Genomic DNA, 21373 nt, shown 5'->3' on the forward strand with positions numbered 1-21373 from the left:
CTCACCCACATTCAATTACCTATTACTTAATACTTAATCTACATTTGCATAAGGTAAATAATGAGTAAATACGAGAAAATGTAACATCAATTCAACATATAATCCTTCTTTTTGACCTTTTGTTTGGGAACTTAATTTCTTTCACCATTTGATGAATGGAAAGTAATTTTACCTTTACTCGAATAGAAAAAAGAAACTATTGAAAGATATCCAAGTTATGGAATGAACTGGTTGGTATACCTTTGCTATTTAGAGCTTAGTTAAGGTTTTGCTTGATTATTTTCTTTTTTTTGTTGTTTCTTACTTGTGAAAATAAAAAAGCAAACACTACCTATGGACGTAAAAGTAAGAATAATTAATTCATTAATTAATTAAAATAAAATATAAATTCCCTATCTAAATTCATGATTTTACGTTATCAAGGAAACCATGATTATGTAAATAAAAAAATTACAATATTAGTTTTATGAGTTGAGTTTCTCTCAAAGTATGGATGTTAATGGATATTTTATAATAAAATACCTTGTATTACTCAATTCAATTAAATAAAATTAGAATATCCTATAATTAGTTTTGAATAGTAAAATTATTACCCATCGCAGGTTCAAATAGTGATCATAAGGTACCCACTACCTAAACTTGATTATAAATAATGATTTTTAACTGTAGTTTTTAATTTTCTATATATTATATTTGTTTATAATTTTCTTATAATTAATATAATATTTATTAAAATTTATTAATTGTCCTAAATATGATTTTAATTTTTAATTTTTTTATAAATTCACTTTAACTTTTATTAATAATAATATATATAAATTTATTTTAGTTAAATATTTAACAATTACGATATTTAACGAGTAATGCTATTTTATTATAATTTTAAATAACAGTTCAAAAATCTAATCGAGTATTTATAAAATACAGATATACTATGAAATAATAAGATTCGAATTAAGATATCTAAAAAATAATAATAATATATTACCCAATGACATCTCCATGCGAAGGTAAAATGCTATGGCATCACCAAAAATTTTGTTAGAGTGACAACAAAGGGACCGTATTTGTTCTTGACTTGTTTGGCGAGTTTCAACGCAGCATTGCTGCGCAGTCCTGAATTCTTGCATTCTTAATGTCGGACAACAGTCTGGAAAATCATGGCCATTTGATGAGCCGAGTATGGTTAATCTTGATGGTTTTGGAGCAAAATTAACATGTACAAGGTTCGGCTGGAGATTGAAGTTTCCAAGTTTGATAGTCATAGGTGCGTCTCTGGTTTCCCCTACCCAAGGAGAAGGACTTGCAAATAATTCAAGTCAATAGTCTACTAAAGGGTTAGAAGCAGAGCTTGTAAACCATCAACATTGTCAAATCGTGTATGGTAATGGCAACCCAAGGATGGTCTTAGGATAACAGGAAAGAATTAAATTAACATAGACTTGGCATTGAAATCAAAATGAAGGCATTGGGCAAGTGTTGATGATGAGGAATGATTAGTCCATGTAAGCTACAATGTGGTCACCTAAGCCCACTAACTTTTAGCACTTTAGCACCTTAAACTATGCAACTAATTTGACTGGCAACAGAGCGAAATCCGTATCCCCCCAGAAAAATTTTTCAATGTGCCAACCGGAAATGGCTCCCCGCTAAAACAAAACAAAAACTTTAATTGAAACAGCTGGAACGAAGCAAGTTTTTCTCGAGAAAACGAAAAAAATATATGAAAATTAGCTCCTAGATACTCGGACCCCAGAGGCTCCACAAACGAGAGTTGAATAAGCCCACCACGTCCGGTAAAACCTTCCTGGCCAAACCCTTGTGGCTAACTCCAGTTGCTACAGTCACCACCCCCATTTCCAGGTTTCCAGTCACCTCATCACCCACATTCCCTTCTCCTTCATGTTCACTGCCACCCGGCCCACCCCCATTTTCAGCCTCCGCCAAGGCCTCATTTTCAACCATCGATATTTCACTGTCTTGGGACTGCTCTCTGTGCAATGCATTAACAGTTACCACATTGGATTCATAGATGCTCAAGATTTCCTTGTCTTTCTTCCTGGCTGCTTTACAGTGTTTCTTGGAGACCTCATCTTGCAGCAAATGGTCCTCAAAGGCTTCAATGACTTGATGAATTAGGTCCCTGTTGGGTGAAGAATCCCATCTGTGCCAAAACCTGGTGTAACAATCGAAGCACCCACATTGAAAAAGAGGGGCTTTTCCTTTCTTGCACTTGCTCTTGGATTGATGGTTGAAGGTAGACGGATTTGTGGTGGAAATAATGGACCTTGTTATCATGTAAGCCAAGACTTCTTGGTCTTGTGGTGGGAGAGCTAGAGCTAGAGTTAGAATTGCTACCGGGAGAACCTTCAACACAGAGTTAGGATCTCTATAACAAACTGGAGAGGAAGGTGAGGATAGAGGAGGGTACACACCGCCTTTCTTCTTGACCTTCATTTTAGGCTTCTCTCTCTCTTCAGACTTCAAAGCTTTTCCCTTTCTTCTTGAAATTTATTCTAGGGGGTCTTTTCTTGTTCTGTCTCGACTTCAAGAGAAGCGTCTCATTGTTGAAGAAGAGGTCAAGGGTGGGGTGGTTTCGGATTGGGGAGAGAGAGAGAGAGAGAGGCACTGTTGTTTCTCGGAGAGGTAAAAGCTCAAGGCTTTTTTGACATCAAAACTGTAGCAAATGGCTTTTCTTTCTTTTGGGTTCGTACCACGCTTAGCAGCTATTTCAGGTCTGTCAATGGACTGCAGCTTTGCCTTTTCAGGCCTTTACGGTCACCACTTTAACAATCTCGGAGACTGTTAACCCCAGACTTTAATATAATAATAATAATAATTTTCTTTTTATTATACTGTAATAGATTTTTTTAATATTTAGTCAAAAAATATTTGTATATATACCTCTATTTTAATTTGTATAAGACAACAATTTAACCCTAAATTTATTTCATTAACATGAAATCAACTTAATAACTTTAGGGCTTGTTTCTCTTTTTCTCTTTCGCACCCTCGCTGCGCCCCATACAGAATTATCATCTATTAGTTCCACCAAGTACCTAACTCTTACGTCTCCTGTTACACCTAAGATATGACAATGAATATCTAATTATCATATATCAAAACTATCCACCCTGATACTTAAAAATTTAAGTCTTTTATATTTGGGTTCGAGAAGAGCTCGAGTAGAGAATTCATTATCCATTTTGGATTCTGAGTAAAGTGTATGTATAAGCTTTTGCACACTTAGTATTTGAATTCAATTATATTTTTTTACTGAGTAGTATAAAGCAATTAAACCCAATACCTCTTTAGAAAGTATATATGGTTGAAACATTTTAATAGTGAATTATATTTAATTGTTCTGCCATTTAATCCTAAAATCCAGCAAAGTAAATATAGTTTCTGCCCTAACACAAAAACTATCAAAGCCAAACTTGAACTTCCTCCAAAAACGAGAAGAATAGTTTTGAAATCTTTTGATTATTCAGAATCTTATGAGGATTCGAAATTGTAGTTTGTCAATGATGTTAGCCAAGTGGTAGTTTTCAAAAGTTAATTTAAAGTGAATATTTCTCATCATCTTCTATGTGCTTAATAGAAGAGTCTCTTGTTTACATTAATTGAAAGTTTGTCTTACTGAAATTTGCTGTTGGATTCTATGAAAGAGGATTTTACTGATTTGTAGGGGAAAAAGAATAAACCAAAATCAAAAGTTGACTTCTGAACAGATATTGAGAAAGATTAAGAAGAAAAGGGACTTTCTTTGATGAGTTTTGGGGGTAATATGGTGGGTTTTGGTGATAACAATTTTTAGTCAAGGTTACTACGTATTCGTTTTAGGTATTTAACGGATTCAAGTAGTTTTTATTTATTTTGGATAATAATTTTTGTTTCTCACTTTTCTCTAAAAGTTAAGTAGAATGTCATGATTACGATTACCTAGGAAATTATTTGGTTGAAATTTTTATTGAAAGATCTAGATATTCTTTCCATTAAGCCAGTCCCCTTGTCTTGTGATTAACATGAATCCTTTTACTTAGTAGCTTATTCAGTCTACTATGAGAGCACTAAACGCCTTGAAGTTGATTGCTATGTAGTTCATTGAGAAACTCCAAGCTAACATCTTTCTTCCTCATCCCATTTTCACCCCAAACCAACTTATTCATGACTTAATCGCCAAACCCCTTGGCAAAGTATGTTTTCATTTTTTTTATAAGCCAAGTTAGGCATTCAAATCTTAATACCCCAACTTAAGGAGAGTATTAGAACAATATTTTACTTTATTAGATCTCAGCATATTTTTACAATTATTTCAATACATTTTTCATACATGTTTTTATTTAGGAACTCTTTGGTCAAATTATGTATTTAGTTTTTCTATTCTATCAAAATGTTAGATTTAACCCTTATCCTATAAGTCGTTTAAATCAATTCTTTGTGTTTTCAAATTTTGTTAATATTAGTCTAATCATTAATACAATCAAGTTTTCTCCGTTAAAGTTGTTGACGTGACATTGAACATGTTAATGTAGCATTGATCGATGTTGGTTTGAAATTTTTGAGATTTTAATGGTCAAAATTTAAATTTAGATTTTATACTATATTTTATAAAAGGATATTGGATTTAGTCCCTCTATTATTATAATTCGTATGAATCAAATTCGTGTATTTTCAAAACTTATTAATACCAGTCCAATCATTAACACCATTAAATCTTGATGATGTGAAATTTTTAAAGATTTTAAAAATTAGAAAATGTGACTTGATTTTTAAAAGGTCACGTTGCTAACCAAACTGTTAAAAACCCAAAATCAACACAAACTAGTTTTAATGTCTAGTGAATTGTTTTGTTTTGAGTATTAGATAAGAATAAAATACGTATTCAACATAATTGGTTTCAATGTCTAATAAGTCATATGATATGAGAAAATAACGCATTATCATGGAAATCGTTATTATGAGATGTAAAAGAATGGAGCGTTGCCGATTATACGTGAGTCCACAATCAACGTTGAACTCATGAGTTATGCCTGTCATCATTCATAACCGGCTTATGATTTGGGTTTTGTTACTTCAAAAATTGCAAATGGATCCCTTTATCATGGTTGTCCATTAGCCTAGTGGAAACCCTGCCTATTCTAAACAACCGGTCAAGAGATTTGAGTGCCATTACGGTCTCTCCTTGAGGCCCTAGCCTCCAGTTCCAGCTTCAGCCCACGCTCCATAATATTCCAGCGTGCAGCAGACCAAAAACCCAGCCCACAACGGAAGCAACTATATTTTCTGGGCTATGGCCCCTGTCATGTGCTTGAATGCCTAGTGTTTTTCGTTTGGAAAGACGATGCAGGTGCATTACTTACGACGATTTGCTATTTCCTGAAATCAACTAACTCTATATAGAAAGACTCGATGTTAATGAGTGGTAGTTATCTATTTTTCTTGAAATTTCATTTATGGTAAATACATGAAGTCAGAGACAAAATTTTGAAACAATAAACAGCTCGTCAATAATTATTATGACAAATGTCTTTCAAGCTTTAAATTTATGTGCAACACATGTATTTGTGAGTATTTGACCCCTGGAGACATTTGACCTAATTAATATTGCTCTTTTTATCTTCGTACTTCTGACAACAAATACCAGGCATATCAGAGGTAGATAAACACTTCTGCCTGTTTATAGTTCCTTTCAACGAATGGGTCCCTCCATACTATGGGTGTAGCAAGAACATGCCAAATTACACACTTCTATCTCGCAAGGCACATCGGTTGGTACAGATGCAAGTGTCACATCCTTTTACTTTTACCCTTTCGTGATTCCGAGCATCTGAAGCAAGAGGCACGACGCAACAGAATGGCGATGCATGTATAGACGGGGGGCCTTAAGAAAGCTTGCCATGAGTCCCATGCCGCGCCATATCGGGGTTGGACTGGTTGGTGCATGCCTGGGGGCTACCTTTGCCAGTGAGGGCTCCACATAAACATCGTCACATGCATGGCCAATCAAATAATTTTACCTTGGTATGTTAGGCTTTTTACAGACAATGAGTGACGCTTGAGCCTCTTTGGATCATATGATTAGTACGGCCATTATCTTACTCTCTTTTTTTTTTTTAAAAAAAAAGAATTTGTTTCCAGTTGATTGCTTTCTCCTGTCTGAGATGGGCAAATCCCCGTTGTTCCAGAGTCTCCCTTAGGTCTTTGCATGAAAGCAAGAAATGGCCAAACAGAGGAATGTAGTGCGACAAAGCCTCATGTCACTTTCGGTGTATTTGAGATAATTTCATTATAGAGAGACGCCTGGTCTTGTGATTATTTTTATTATTATTATTTTTCACTCCTTTGTTTCTCCCCTCCCCTCCTTTGGTTGGTTGTTTTTGTTGCTTGAAGGAAGTGTTTTTAATTTGTGGTTACCTTGCATTTGTCGACTTGTCCTTCAAAGATTGAAAGAGTACTTTTTTTCTCAATGTTATTAATAAAATTTGGGAGATATTCCTATTCTGCATAAACTGTTCTTGGCATTTTCAGAAGGGGTAACTCCAACTTTTCATCGGATCATCACCGATACCTACACAGCGATTAAATATTTTTGACAATGATTCACATTCAAGGAAACAAATGGTATGACTCAGCTCAACAATGTGACTCGCGACAATTATTTTGGTTGAACTATACAAAGCTGAGACGAATCTAATCTTATCCTTTTCTTCCTTGGTTGTTTGATAAGAAAACAAACGTCATTATTTTTTTCCAACTACTAGACTGCTTTAAAACTTGAAACCAACCGCCACGAATTGCATGTTCTGTTCTTCGATTAATCTAATCTAACATTGTTTGATTTTGATTAGTGCTGTTTGCCATAAAGGTTCCAAACCCCACTTTCTTTTGGCGATGCTCTGTTTGAATGGGGTACATGGGCCAAGGAAATGGACATAAAGGGAAAAATATGACTGGTTTCTGGCAGTCAAAATTGGGGCCTCTTAGCCCAAAACAGGGGCCCAATGAGGCTACTACAAAATCTTTTTGCCCTCTAGAATCTAGATAGTTAAGCTTTTACGATTTTGGAGGAAGATCAAAGTTAGCTCAAATGATCCCAACTCTTTGTAAAAATAATTGGGGGGTTAGTAGACGGTTTTGCAACACTCCACGTGTAGAAAATTTAATTCAAGAATTTGATGATTTAACAGATCATCGCAAAGTTATATAACCTCCTTTGTCGAATTGTTCTCCAGTCACGAGCTTTCCCAACGACAAACCCTTTGGCAAACATTAGCATGCCGAAAGGCACTACCTGACTTGGAACCTTTCTATGGGTTTCGAGGGCATTATGCCAAGCGTCAAGAATTCAGGTGAGGAAAGGAAATGTCATCTGGTACGCCGTACGTGGCATTTAAACATTCCATTAAGAAGACCATAATGTGTTGCCTTGAGAAGGAATTAAGTTGTCTGGATACTTCGGATTAAGCAGAAGAAAAGTAATGCGGTGTTTGATTTCTTCTTGCCCGGAATTGGACACAATCAAATGGAAAAGTCAATCCCGTAAACGGGCTCATGCAAATGTGGGTCGGTCTGGAAGCCGTATGCCCTGTTGATGAGAGGGATGGATCATCACAGGATTTGGGACACGATGGATGTCTTCCCTTCCTGTTACCTTTTTTTCATATAGTACTTGGCTGTAATCATAACAAAAATGATAACGATAATAACAGTGTTGAAGATCTGATTCCCAATCTGGATGAATATGTGGCGGGAACCAACTGGAAATTGAAAGTTGAAGAAAGTTCTTAATACGAGATCATTTTAGCTGCTGGTTGACTAAATGTTAAGGAGTCTTGTCGTTTTAGATTTTTATACTTGATATGGTAAAAATGGTGAATGTATGTGTCATTTCATTTCTTTAATGCTTAAATTGCACAACGCTCTCTTGTCTCGTTTAAATCTTGTTATTTTATTCTTCCTTGTACGCATTATAGTGCAGTCGTTTAGAATCTTCTTGTTATACGCTTAACAGCCATGTCTGCTGAATCTAAGGATCATAAATACAAATATGCAACCGTTATTCCTTGGTTGCTTGTGATTCTCTGCTATACAGCTTTCATTTCATTTTTTCCTTCCTCTGTTCTCCAAGTATTCTTATATTTTTCCAGAATTAGTCTTTCACAAATCTTCTACAAACAGCAACCAATGCATGTGCTATTAGTCACGGCTTCAATGAGAAGTTTTCCTTAAAACATTTGGTGATCACAAGTGGTTCACAAGGCAAAGGCTTAGTGGGGTAGTTGCTGTTGCTCTGTTGCCACAGTGTTTTTTCAATTTGTTTCTGCCATTGTCATTATTGAGTCTCGCTGAATCCCACTGATAGATTATATGCATAATGGTTAGTTGAATCAGGAAATTAGTGCTAAACTCAGTCTAAGATGGTTCATGACCTGTTTAAATAATTCCAGAAAAGAAAGCTCGTGACTGCTCCAATAGACTAAAGGCCATAGCAGATTTTGATTTTGTGGTGGAGGTCCCGGAGGACAGGGACCTCTACTCTAGTTAGGTCCATTCGGAGATATCCTGTTAAAAAAGCCAATGACCTATGGCGATTTGTGACACAGGTCTTACCCCAGAATGGGAACAACTACTTTCTACCATTGTTGTAAAGGTGCAATAATCACGCTTGCATTATTAATTGATTTTCCTGGGATGCCATTCTTCGGATGTTTGAGCTCTTTCCAGGCAATCAAGGCAAAGAAGAAATTAGTTTAGACTTCAGATCTTTTTGCAGGTTCAGTGGCAAAACCGTAAAATGAAACGTCCATGGTACTTGTAATTACTTCCTGTCACCGATAAATCTTGCAAAATTATCCTAGACCGAGGGAAATCATTCCCTGTTATAACTCTGTTTGTACTACAAGATTTGGTAGTGGGGGACAGTAATTTATCTAGAAAGCAACTCAACACTGTACCTAACTTCAATAATTTTCCATAAAGGAATCTGGGTCTTTCTATTTCATTTCCTTTCTTATTTCTATACAGTATAACAGCCATGGTTAAAAGGCGTACAATGAAATGTAAACTTGATTTGACATTAACTTTACGTCACATGCCAAGAATATTTTACCCTCTTTTACTGTATATTAGTAAATCAACCAATGAACTTAATCTTCTCTGTATCTTAAAGAAGGGAAATTTGTCCTCTCGGTGAGTTTCTTTTTATCATTTTGCAAGAGTTAATTACACTGTCTTTAATTCAGGCTAAAGCTAACCATGATGTGAGACCATATTCTTTATTTCTTTACCCAAAGAGTACAGTTCACATTGTTTTGTCTTGTTTGCTGGCAGTGAGGCTGCTTTAAGCTGCACTAATAAATTTATGGAAACAGGCAGCTTGACTCAGCTGCCTGTAACTAGCTGGCTGCTAATATCCAGCAACACCTTCCTGATAAAATGATAATTGGTCTTGGTTTGATCACGCAGGTGAAGAAGCTGTGCTTTTACAGCTGCCAAACCAATATGTAAAAACATCAAATTAGCTTTCTGATTCAAGCATCTTGGCTTGGTGTGGCACAGCTAAAAGTACTGGTTTCTTTTCTTCGTTAAATTCAAGCTAATAATTCTGTTCATCTTGGTATCATGGATTTGAGGACAATTTTTAACACATTGCATCAGACTGATCCAAGAATCTGTCTTGTTTATAAAAAGAGTTGAGTCATGATGAAATGATCACGATCACATAACCTAAGCATTAACCAACAATGTGCTATTCAAGTAAATTAGTTGATACTTATTGGCGAATGATTCTTGAGTTTGATAGTTGAAGATGTTGGTGTGGCATCTGGATACAGTTAAATTCCGCTCTTATCATCAAAGATAGTGACTTCCAAAAAACAAAAAAAAGTTAAAACCACTTTCCAATATTATCTGCCTAATAAGTGGTTGTTCATCATTAATGCATCAAGAAAGGATTAATATTAGAAACTGTGTCTCTCTAATGACTGTTTCCTTAAAAATCAACACATATATTTTACCTTACCGGAGACAGTAGAGTCTTTTTTGAATAATGAAAATATCTCCTCCCTCCACCATCCAAGCTCTAATATTCAACATATAGAGAATTACTCATCTAATTCTGATCTTTAATATCACATTGAGTCAAATCAAAGTCATGTCTCATCGTCATCCAAACACACAGCCCCCTCTTATCTTATGAATCAGAGCCAACAATGTCAGTTCCATATACAAAGCAACGTTTTGTGGCTTATGAGTCAAACGTCATTCCCCACTCTTTGAAATTCCATGGACTTATTTTGTCACGTATTAGGGATTAATTCAAATTATTCTATCGACTAATCTAATCAATTAACATTTTCTTGTATCTTATTCTAATTAAATCCAACTTAGTTCTGAACATTACTTAATGATGTTAATATTAATAAATTATCTGGAAACCTCTACCAGCTTCTTGTTCTTTGTTGACCTACCAACAAAATGATTATTGCTTCCTAGTGCAATTTGTACGAGGAGGTTTGGTTGGGTGGGTAATTCACGCTCAAAATGCTGGAAAGGATGGTTATAGTTGTGAAAGCTTTCTGGTTTAGGATATTATATCTCAGTTGAAGTAGCTAGGGGAGTACCCGGAAGAACAAGGAAATGGAAAAGACCAAAAATGCCAAGAAGTAGGTTAGAATAGGGATAGCCAAAAACTGAAATACTACTAGAAATGTGTCCGGTAATCATGAAGCTGAGGGCCACAATTTGAGGTAGCTTTTCCACCAACCCTTCTTTAAATAAATATTAGTTATATTACCATCAGCAAAATTTAGAAATGGACCAAATGCACACTCCAAACCCGCCTCCTTGATTCATGCCTCTCACGCTTTCTTAATTGTATGCCAACTGTAACATGTTACTCATTGAAAAAAATGTTTTTTTTTCTTTTTTTAAGCTACTCGTTTTTCATATTTTTCCTTCCTTCCTAAGATCAAAATAGTGTAAAATATTGGATATTATTTCTTTTTTTTTTTATGTAAGTAAAGAAACTTGTGAAATGCGCGCTTGAAATGTTGTGTCAATAGGGGTTTTAAATTCAACCTCCCTTCCTCCAACCTTTTATTTTTATGAAATAATCATAAGAAATTATGGTGAGGTCCATTTAATAGAGGAAGTTCCTGTTCCTGTTGCTATACAGTGTTTGTAATTTTAAGAGAGTTGTCCCATAAATTACTGCTTTTTTCATGATTTGAAATCCTTGTTTAACTCTGTGGACATTCGATATATATCAGATTTGTTCATTAATGATCATGTGATTGAGTCTCAGTTTTGAATTTTGGGATCTCAATGGAATACCTATTTTAAGCACATGAATGAATCCCCAGTGGCCCATTCTGGCATTAACAGCATCATGAAATTTAACTGCATTGGTCAAACTTGGTGGGTGCAGTAAATCATCCCACGTCCCTCCTCTTAATCACGCCTATTCATGTCTTTAATCAGGAGAAGCAAATCAATCCTGTGGCAGCAAAAGGCTGGCGAGTTTAATTGTATTTATTACACCACACTAAAAATATATTCTGTAATAAAGTCCACACATTTATGTTCTTCCTAACTTGGGGCAGTTACAGCTAAGACAGGAAGCAAGCAAATTTATGATAAACAAAGCTACCTCTCTGTTTATTGGTGGGGACCATTCTTAATGATCTGGCAATCTGCATGGATGCCACGTGGCTTAACAAAATAAATCCTACGGCCGTTGTTATGTTGTGTCATTTTGTGTGATTGGAGGGCATCTCGTAAGACTTCTACTTGTCTGTTAGTAGTAATGAAACCGATAATCAGAGTCTGTGCGCAAAAAGAGAGAAAAAAAAAAAAAAAAAAGGAAAAGGGTAGTCACAGTTTATAAATTATAATCCAATTGAGCCTTTGGTTCATTCAATAGCATAGCAGGTATAATTATACGTATGTGTAAAGTTCAAATTCCTTTAAAAAGGAAAAGTGTTAATCTAATTTATAAAGTGTTTTTAGGTAGGGGCCAATCTATGCATTTATCATGGATTATAAAATCTAATTGCAGACTATCCTAAAAGGTAGTAACAGCCAGGCTTAGTACACTTGTCATTGACTCATTCTATTATTACCAAACATAAACATAAAAGAGAAATGAGTTAAAGATGTGGTGTTTAAGTCTTTGAATTCTCTCAAAAGTTTTATCCTTTTCACGCAAAAAAACAAAGTTATGTCCTTTTGAGTTTTGAGAACGGGTGTTACCATTAAATATCATTATTTTACTTTTTTTTTTTTTTATTTGTGGTTGTGTCGTCTGTATTTGAGCACGTCCACTTATCCAAAATACATTATTTGATATATTTATTATTTAATACATTTTGTGTGCATTTTGTAAATTACGTACTCGTATACTTGATTTAATATTTGTTAAAAATATGTGGAAAGTAAGGGGAACTATAATTAGTAGATTGTCAACAATGTATTCAAAAGGAAATCTAGGGCAGATAGTGAGTTGAGAGTAGATTAGGGAGAGTGCAACTGCAGTGCAAATACGACAGAGGTTAAACAAATTCAAATTGGTTTTCCCAAAGTGCCACTAATAAAAAAAAAGTCCAAAAAAGCATGTAACTTCCGGGCTCCATTTGTCTCAACCTCATCCCTCCTCCACAGCACGTGCCCCCTTATAAAAAGCCACGTCATGGGCATGATGAGCAGTAAGTATCCTTTCCTATGGTGATGATGATGGCAGTGATAATGATAAAATACCCCTCTCCTTCGCTATGAGCTTCAGATCTGATGGTCCTGGGAACTCACATAGTTTAAGAGAGTTTCTTTTAGACTTTAGAGAAAAAATAAAAGAAAAAACAAAACTAAGGGAAAGGAGAGTCGCTCCGGAGGGAAAACACTAGAGACTAGGAAGAGACTCTGAAGAGGTACCGGAGCTTTTATCTCTCTTATCATCAAACTCTTCGTACTTTCAACTCAACTTCACTAAATTAATGGGAGAGGTATCCTCCTAACTATTTTTTTTTTTCAGTTTTGCACCACTATCTTCCCATTTCTCTTTTTTCTTTCAGTATTATATGTATGGGGGTCTTATTTTGTTTCTTCTTTTTCTTTTAACAGGAAGAGAAGAAACCAGCAGAGGAGAAGCAAATGGAAGAAAAAAAGCCTGAAGATGGAAAGAAAGGAGAGGAAGAGAAGAAAGAGGAAGCAAAACCGGCTGAAAAGCCAACAGAGGAAAAGAAAGAAGAAAAGAAAGGTGAAGAATCAAAAGATGAGAAAGAATCCAAAGAGAAATCCCCTGCTCCTCCTCAAGAGATAATCTTGAAGGTCTACATGCATTGCGAAGGTTGCGCCCGCAAAGTCCGTAGGTGTCTCAGGGGCTTTGAAGGTTATATATATATACAAAAAAAACAGAACCCAACTTCCTTATTTTAAAATGTTTGGGTTTTTTTTTCATTTGATTTGATGAAATGAATACGTTTTGTTTTTGGTTTTGTAGGGGTGGATGATGTAATGACTGATTGCAAGAGCAATAAGGTGGTGGTGAAAGGAGAGAAAGCGGATCCTTTAAAAGTTCTTGAGAGAGTTCAAAGGAAGAGCCACAGGCAAGTGGAGCTCCTCTCACCGATCCCAAAACCACCTGCACCAGAGGAGAAGAAAGCGGAGGAGAAAGAGAAGCCCAAGCCCGAAGAGAAGAAAGAAGAGGTCCTTCCCTCTTTCTCCCAACTCTTTTCTTTTGCTTTGCCTAGGAAAATGTCAATAGTTTTCCAGATTTTCTAAATTAGAACATTTATGTTTTAACATTTCTTGGTTCGATAAGAGTTTTCTTCTTTGTTTCTCTGGTTGTGCAGCCTCAGGTGATCACAGTGGTGCTAAAGGTTCACATGCATTGCGAAGCTTGTGCACAGGAAATCAAGAAACGCATTCAGAGAATGAAAGGTGCCTTTTCGTTCTTGTTTTCTTTGTTAGTATTCGATCGAAGACTGGTGCTTTTTGTTTCTATTGGAGTTTGTTTTTCAGTTCATGCAATTTTGCTTTCCAATTCTTCTTTTTATTCTTTTAAATACGATTTTGTATTGTGATCAACGGTCTTGCTACCCTTTTTTGGCTTTGGATTTATCACCCCAAATATAAAAAATCACGAGGAATCGTCTTTTTACCTTTTGAATCTCTTTAAAAAAGTGTATGCTCTCTCACTGAGGTTTCAAAATCAGCCATTTCTTTTCTTTATTGATTTATTAATATTGATTAAGATTCTAGGCACTTCGACTCAATTGAAGTCAATTATGCTTCTTTAATTCTACTAGTTCTGCATCGAATCCCACCTACCCCAAATCAAAACTCATTGATATCTCACAGTAAAAAGGACCATTTTCAAGACGTCTTAGAAAAGGAAGTCGTTATTCTGGAAAAATTTTCAGGGGTAGAATCAGCTGAACCAGATCTAAAGAGTTCAGAGGTGACGGTGAAGGGAGTGTTTGATCCTCCAAAACTGGTAGAGTACGTGTACAAGCGAACCGGGAAGCACGCGGTGATAGTGAAGCAAGAGCCAGAGAACAAGAAAGAAGAAGAAAAAGCCAAAGATGCCAACAAAGAAGAGAAAAAAGGTAAAGAAGGTGGTGACAAGGAAAAGAAAGAAGGCGGTGGAGAAGAAAACAAAAACAAGAAAGAAGGAGGTGACAGCGCGGAAGCCAAAGCAGGGGCAGCATTAGCCGCAGAAGGCGGTGCAGAAGAGACCATGTTCGTGGAACTCAGGAGAAATGAGTACTATTCCTACCCACCAAGGTATGCTACAGAGTTTTATGCATACCCTCAGATCTTCAGCGATGAGAACCCTAATGCTTGCTCTGTAATGTAAAAACTTGGAGGGTTCAGGGGCATTGTAGGAATTGGGAAATACAAAAATTGGCTTCTGCTCTCTGCATGTTCCCCCTTTGTACTGTGTAGGCTCCTCCCTAATGGCTATAAAAAAAAGGGTATAATCTACAGACAAGCTGTAGAATTTTGCGAGGCTTTGTACTTTTCTTGGTCTTTCTTTTTTAGTTCTTATATATATAAATAATGATAAATCTTAATATATAAATTTCAAAATATTTCTCCATTTTCCTCTATTACTTATTCTGCATGCAGTTGCAACTTTCCTTCTCTTCTTGTTTTTTGTTTTTTTGTTTTTGTACACTACGTTACATTACAAAAGATGATATTGAACTCGGAATCGAGGAATTCAGCAATAGCTGGCTATTGTCGCTGTTAAACTAGTTTCAGCACTAAAAATGGTTGTGGATGATTGGGCAAAGGGAAATAAATAGGAAGGGTTGCTTCTTAGTAGTGTATTGTGAATTGTGATTTCAGTTTTGGTGGACCCCGTTGGTTGGCACAAAGGAGTTTTCAGATTGACGTGGCCATGACACTCCCCCCCCCCCGTAACTCCTCCACCCATCGAAGGTTAGAAGAGCCAAAACCAACTCGAATGGAAATTGTGGCTATTAATTTTTGGTGTTTTCCTGGGCATCCAATAAAAGATTTCACCCTAGTGGAGAAAAAGAAAAACCTGACGTCCCACTCGAAAACAAAAATTACAGAAAGGGTTCCATTAACGCTATCTCTCAACCATTTGTTCTTGTTAAGGTGATTAGAACTTAGAACCCTATTCCATTTCACCTAATATAAGTTGGTGGACATTAAAATCTTGTTTAATTAGTCGTCCAAATCTTGAATTTTTCATTTTCAGACCTTTAAAGCTATGGATTCTAAAGAATCCGACATGGGAAAACCTTTCTTATTTTGTTTTACGCGGATGATCTGCTAATTAAATGCATTCCAATTCTGTTCTTATTAACTAATAGTAAGGGGGAAATTTGGTTTGTTGGCACTTAAAGTGGACCTATTACCAAAAGAAATGGGCCAATTTTATTCGGTATTTCACTCAACAATTTTGTTATAATTTTCAATATAACATTCGTTGAGTCTTAATTTAATTGGACTCAAAAACTTTTCATCACCCGTCTTGGAAATTAACGCCTCCTTTGGAAGACCACAACTTGCTCAAAATTTCAAACGTATTCTTACCTGCTATACTTACCAGGAATAACAGTTTCCGATGAGTGGTTCCTTGGGAAACTTCTAACATTTCCTGTGAACCTAAGTGGTTCTGCTATTTCTAGATGGGAAATCGAGGAACCAGAAACACACAACCCAGTGAATATATATTTGGAAATGGAACGGAGGTGTAATTCTGGAAATAATGTCCCCAAAGTCTGTGCAAGGTTTAGGTCCATGCCATGATAGAACAATAAAGTGACGTATCATTTCTTTTTTAATTATATATAATTTTTCTCTTTTTTTGGTTCAGTACTTGAGCTCCAAAACTTTATGTAATGAAAATTTCCTGACATTCATATTATTATTTCTTCAACTGTCTAAACGATTAAGTTCAACTACATCATTAACCATGACTTTCCTTTTAAGATTTCACGTGTAACAAACAGTACTAATTATGATTAGTATCTGTGATGAACAGCATCAATTATAATGGGCGGAAAATACTGAAACTACAGTAATTCAACTCAGCTGATCTATTTCCTTCTTTCTGCTAAACCATTATGAAGCTATGGTACCAAGACAACAATGGGTACCCTATTTTTGTTTTTTGTCCGTAATGTAATCATGATTTCTTGTACTAGTACTCTTTTTCCTTGCAAAAGAGTAAAAGAAAAGCTTGATTGATATAGACCAAGTATTCTAATTCCTAATAATTCAAGGAGGAGCAAACCTCAGAACTGACAAAATTGATGGTTAAAGTGATTTCTTTAAGGTTATGAGTGGGCTCGTCGAACCCAATGATAGTCTTAGAGAGAGATTCTTAACCACCAATGCTGGCTACGATATTATTCGCACATGCATAGCCTTTACCGTTTATTCAATGTCGAAAGCAGGATGTCGAGAGTTGTGCCAACAGTGTATACATACAAAGCAGCTTAATCATGGTCCCTTCATGTTAAGATTGTAGGCAGATTGCCATGAGAGTCTCTCTAACCTTTTCAAAAGGTTTGATGACTGCTTCTGCATGAGATTCGAGCATCACATGCTAATTCAGCCGTTCCAGCTAGGAGACGGGTTTTTGTTTTTGTTTCTTTTTGAATTGGGGTCGTAAACTCTCCAAGGAATATAAGCTCTTTGTGGCCAACTTGTGTTGACTCTCCCTCACCTTAAGCAGGTACTACCTGAAAGATAAACAATAAAGAAGAATAGTACAAAGTTAGGCAATATTTATTCCGATGGTTTCTGATGAAGATATGTGATCATCTCTGTCATTTTTTTTAGGGGAAATATTGGCTGGCTTTGTTAAAGCACAAATTAAGCTAACTTCTCTTTTTGGCATTTACTGGGACTCTCAACTAAGCTGAACTATATCTATATCTTGCTTAAAAAACACAATTACTAGTAACATTTTTCGTGGTTTATTTGTAACTACCAACTCAAGAAGACGCTTAATTTGTAATATATCCCAGAATAGGAATTGGGCAATAGGAACATTGTGAATAATTTCCAAAGACTAAATCATCGAAGCTAGCCCTGCTAGGAATCTGCAGTGAAAGAAGCGAGCAGACAAGGAGGGGTAGCTGTGGACTGTGGAGTAATGGAAGCTGATAACGTCCTTGTTCTCACTGTTTCCCGGAGTAATTTGTGAGCAAATTTCTTAAAAGTGATACAGAGATTTGTTTTCCCAATCTTCGGAAAGATGAAGTCCCCCTTTTTCCTTACCCATGCGTGTCAACTGTCAACAATACTGAGAAATATACAAATCCCTTTTCTGGTCGTTTTCCCACGTCTTTGCTTATCGCTATTTCTACTAGACTTTGTAAAGAATGCATGGTTTCCAACTTTCAACTCCCGAAGTCTTTCAATTTCCAGTTTTCCGCAAAGGTTTTTTTCCTTTTAGTTTTTGCTTCAATTGTTTTTAACCGCAAAGGTATTGAGAATTTGTACTGGCAACGCCAATATTGGCCAAATTACTTGAAAGTTTCTCCAAGTATGGTATTCATGATATTGCACGTTTTGATGACTAGAAAATAAATAAATTGATAAAATAAAATAGGAGTATGTATATTTTTGTGTAAACACCTACCACTCCCCTTTGCCTTATCCAAATATGAATAGTACATATCCAAAAGGAGAAGATAAATAAATAGTACCTCCATCACATATACGAATACTTGAATGCTTTTATGCCGACCAGCAATATTCGTCCATAAATGCTGTACTATACTAATTTAAATTTAAATTAGATAAAAGTTGATACTTCATTTCCTAAGAATGCACTGCAACTATTATTCCCCTATAATATTCTTCCAGTTTTGTAATATATTGGATTCCAAATAATTAAGCAATTACAAGAGTAAAGAATAGTAAATTAAACACCCTGTTGACGGGGCTCGACATTGTTTCCTTGGAGCAGTAAATCTCACTTCCCAAAGGCCGCACATTCATGTTCTCTCCCTTATAATAATACAAACAACAACAAAGCTAGATCTCACTGCTTAAACTAACAAGTCTCGAAAACGTTAAAAACGATCTCCATTTTTATGTCATGGTTAACTAATTAACACGACCCTAGGGCGAGCCCCAGATACATCTTGTTCCAAAGTCCTCTGCATTAAAAAACAGGGGCGTTTTTACTCCTCCATTGCAGAGCATCCAGGGTGCTGGCCCACCTGCTCACTGCCCTCTGGTTGCCTGCTTTCATGATTCACTGCAAGGAAATATAGATTTTTTTTTACCAGAGGCCGAGTAAATTCATCTGACAGACAGAAAAACAACGCTTGGAAAAAGTGGCCTCTCATTTTGTGGGCACTCACTCATCAATGGCGCCATGGGGGGTGGGGGTGGGGGTGGGGGGTGTGGTCATTGCAGGTGAAAAGCTATTGCTCTCGCATTTTCATGGATTACGGCTTTTGGCCTTTTGCTGTTATATTTACCCTTTTTCTCTTTCTTTTTTTTTTCATTGTTTACTGGCGATGAGTGATGATGAGATGAGGTTACCATGTACTAATTGCTACTGCGGCTGCTGCTGCTGGCTGGCTGACTGGCATGCTACTTTTGCTTTGTGAAGACGCCGCCAAAACTCCATATTTTCTTCCTGCCTTCCTTTGTCTTCCTTCCTTATCACCGCGCGTTACATCCACGTTCCCTCAATGCAAAGTAACGAAGCAAGGCGATTCCCTGTGAAATCGGATGTCTAATATTGTTTTGTCGTACGGGACGATCCTACCGTGATACGCTGTCTTATCAACTACGTCATGAACCTTCGCCGGTTAATTATATATTTAATATTTGAATTATAATAAAAAAATCATTTGATATTCAGAAGTTTAAAATTTTATAATTAATTTTTAAATTTTCTCTCATTAATTTACCCGTAAAATCAATATCATTGATTAACGTTTTCAAAATATATAATAAAATTGTACATGTGACATATTGACGTGAAATTTTTGAAACACATCACATATTTTCATTGATTGTTGTAAACACATAATTGTATGTTATTAATTGTGTGTAAATTAATAAATAAAAAATAAAATTTAATTATTTAGTTATAAATATTTTAAATTTTAATAGGGATATAAATGAGTTGTTGATATATAGATGCCCAACTTGATAATATAAGGTGTAGGTACACTTGACAATTTTAAACACAATACGTTAACACGACACGAGAAAATACGGATTGAACAAATTCTAGATTTAATCTTAATGTATTTCGTGTCTGACATGATAAATACGTTTAAAACACGTTTACTTAATCATATTATCGTGTTATCGTGTTTAAACGTGTATATGTGACACATTTATTAATCTATTAAAAATTAATAGTTAAAAACTATTTTAACTTTATATAAATAATTTTAAATAATTATTTTAATAAGTTTTTTTAATTTTATAAAAGGGTATAATGTAATTATACATGTTCAACCATAATTTTTAACTTTTGGTGATTATTTGATGGTTATTTTTATTTTTATTTTATTATAATTATTTTTATAATTATATATTTTAAATTAAAATAATAAAATTATATTTATTTATAAATATTTTTATTTAATCGTGTTAAATGTGTTATTAATCGTGACGTGTCGTATACTAACATATTTAATAAACATGTTAATCTTGTCGTGTCGTGTTACATGTATATTAAACGTATATATGTACGTATTTTAAATTTAATACACGAATATTAAACGTGTCATGTTTGTATTTAGCCTTAACTTGTTTCGTATCTAATCGTGTCTAATATGTTTACGACACGTTAACACGAATTATCAAGTCTAAGTGTAGGTACTTTATTTAATTACGGGTAGATTAGGGAAAGACTTTTAAAAATCCGAACTGAATCATATAAATGTTACAAAATTTTTAAATTTAGTGAGATTTGAACTTTTGACCTCTTTACCTTTAACACAATTTTTGTTATCTTAACTAATCTATCATTTTTCTAATAACTTATTTTTAAAAATTAATAAATATAAAATTAATATATTTTAATTGAATTATGATGCAAACTGAAATATGTAAAATTTTGTTCCAGTAATGATTGAACTCGAGGATGGGAAACACTCCAAATCTTTGAAAAAAAATTTTCCTTGTAAAATCGAATACTTAACAGATTCGAATAATTAACGAATAATACTTTATTATTAAGATTCGATTTTGAATAATATTTTACAATTTTATACAGATTTTAATAGAATTTAGATGCTTTAATAGTTAAACGGGTTTCGTGTGGAGTCCTAAAAAATAATTGATAATGAATCCATTTACATCTCTAAATTTTAAATATCAAATTTAAAAGTTGACTATAGTTAAAAGTATAGATATTAACAGATTTATAATCAAACACGACATTCTTATTTGCATGAATTAGATGCATAAGATAACATAAGTTGTATATTATTACAAAATTTGGAAATACCAATTAATTAGTAGACTTAAATTTTATATTTCATACAAGAATATTCACAAAAGTGAATGATGATATGGAAATCATACTAAGCCATATATTCTATAACATAATAAACACTGATAGAATTATTATTAGATTATTTTAATATATATGTAATGCTCCACAATATTAGAGAAGAAAATATAAAGAAAATGGCATGCAAGTGTCACATGGGCAATGAAGTTGTTGCTCATGATCCAGTTAAAATATGGTTCCATCTCATTTCTTCCCATATAATAAATATTTTAGTTTGCGGTGCAAATGGACCCATCAAAGGCCCATTACATCTCATCATCCTCCATCCCGTCCTTCGCTCTGCATTTCTTATGACATCCACGGAATATTCCTTTTCCATCTCCAAACACTTCCGCC

The 21373-nt window shown here is 34.9% G+C and overlaps 2 protein-coding genes and 1 long non-coding RNA gene across 4 annotated transcripts; 1 reads left to right on the forward strand and 2 right to left on the reverse strand.

The window, feature by feature from the left end:
• LOC18605132 lies at positions 1738 to 2457 on the reverse strand. Its single transcript, XM_018117093.1, has one exon. It carries the CDS (start codon positions 2455 to 2457, stop codon positions 1738 to 1740), a length of 720 nt encoding a protein of 239 aa, XP_017972582.1.
• On the forward strand, positions 12689 to 15018 carry LOC18605133 (heavy metal-associated isoprenylated plant protein 3). Of its 2 annotated transcripts, none has more exons than XM_018118517.1 (5): positions 12689 to 13001; positions 13120 to 13387; positions 13499 to 13704; positions 13851 to 13938; positions 14421 to 15018. In XM_018118517.1, the coding sequence occupies exons 1-5, from the start codon at positions 12993 to 12995 to the stop codon at positions 14855 to 14857; spliced, it is 1008 nt and encodes a 335-aa protein (XP_017974006.1). In that variant the 5' UTR covers positions 12689 to 12992; the 3' UTR covers positions 14858 to 15018. The 2 variants fall into 2 exon arrangements, with proteins under 2 accessions (XP_017974006.1, XP_017974007.1); XM_018118518.1 differs by having other exon boundaries at positions 13120 to 13363.
• On the reverse strand, positions 18406 to 19304 carry LOC108661240. The gene is made up of 2 exons (XR_001926989.1): positions 19042 to 19304; positions 18406 to 18751 (listed from the first exon to the last, which is right to left on the reverse strand). It is a non-coding gene; the product is annotated as an uncharacterized LOC108661240 (long non-coding RNA).

The sequence above is a fragment of the Theobroma cacao genome, chromosome 3, assembly GCF_000208745.1.
Source record: "Theobroma cacao cultivar B97-61/B2 chromosome 3, Criollo_cocoa_genome_V2, whole genome shotgun sequence".
Lineage (NCBI taxonomy): Eukaryota > Viridiplantae > Streptophyta > Magnoliopsida > Malvales > Malvaceae > Theobroma > Theobroma cacao.

What these genes read in the sequence shown, in the direction of transcription:
- LOC18605132 (XM_018117093.1), bottom strand. Translation starts at nt 2,457, where the DNA reads ATGAAGGTCAAGAAGAAAGGCGGTGTGTACCCTCCTCTATCCTCACCT.
- LOC18605133 (XM_018118517.1), top strand. An exon ending in GTGTCTCAGGGGCTTTGAAG is followed by an intron (nt 13,388 to 13,498) that starts GTTATATATATA and finishes TTGGTTTTGTAG; the next exon opens with GGGTGGATGATGTAATGACT. An exon ending in ACGCATTCAGAGAATGAAAG is followed by an intron (nt 13,939 to 14,420) that starts GTGCCTTTTCGT and finishes AAAAATTTTCAG; the next exon opens with GGGTAGAATCAGCTGAACCA.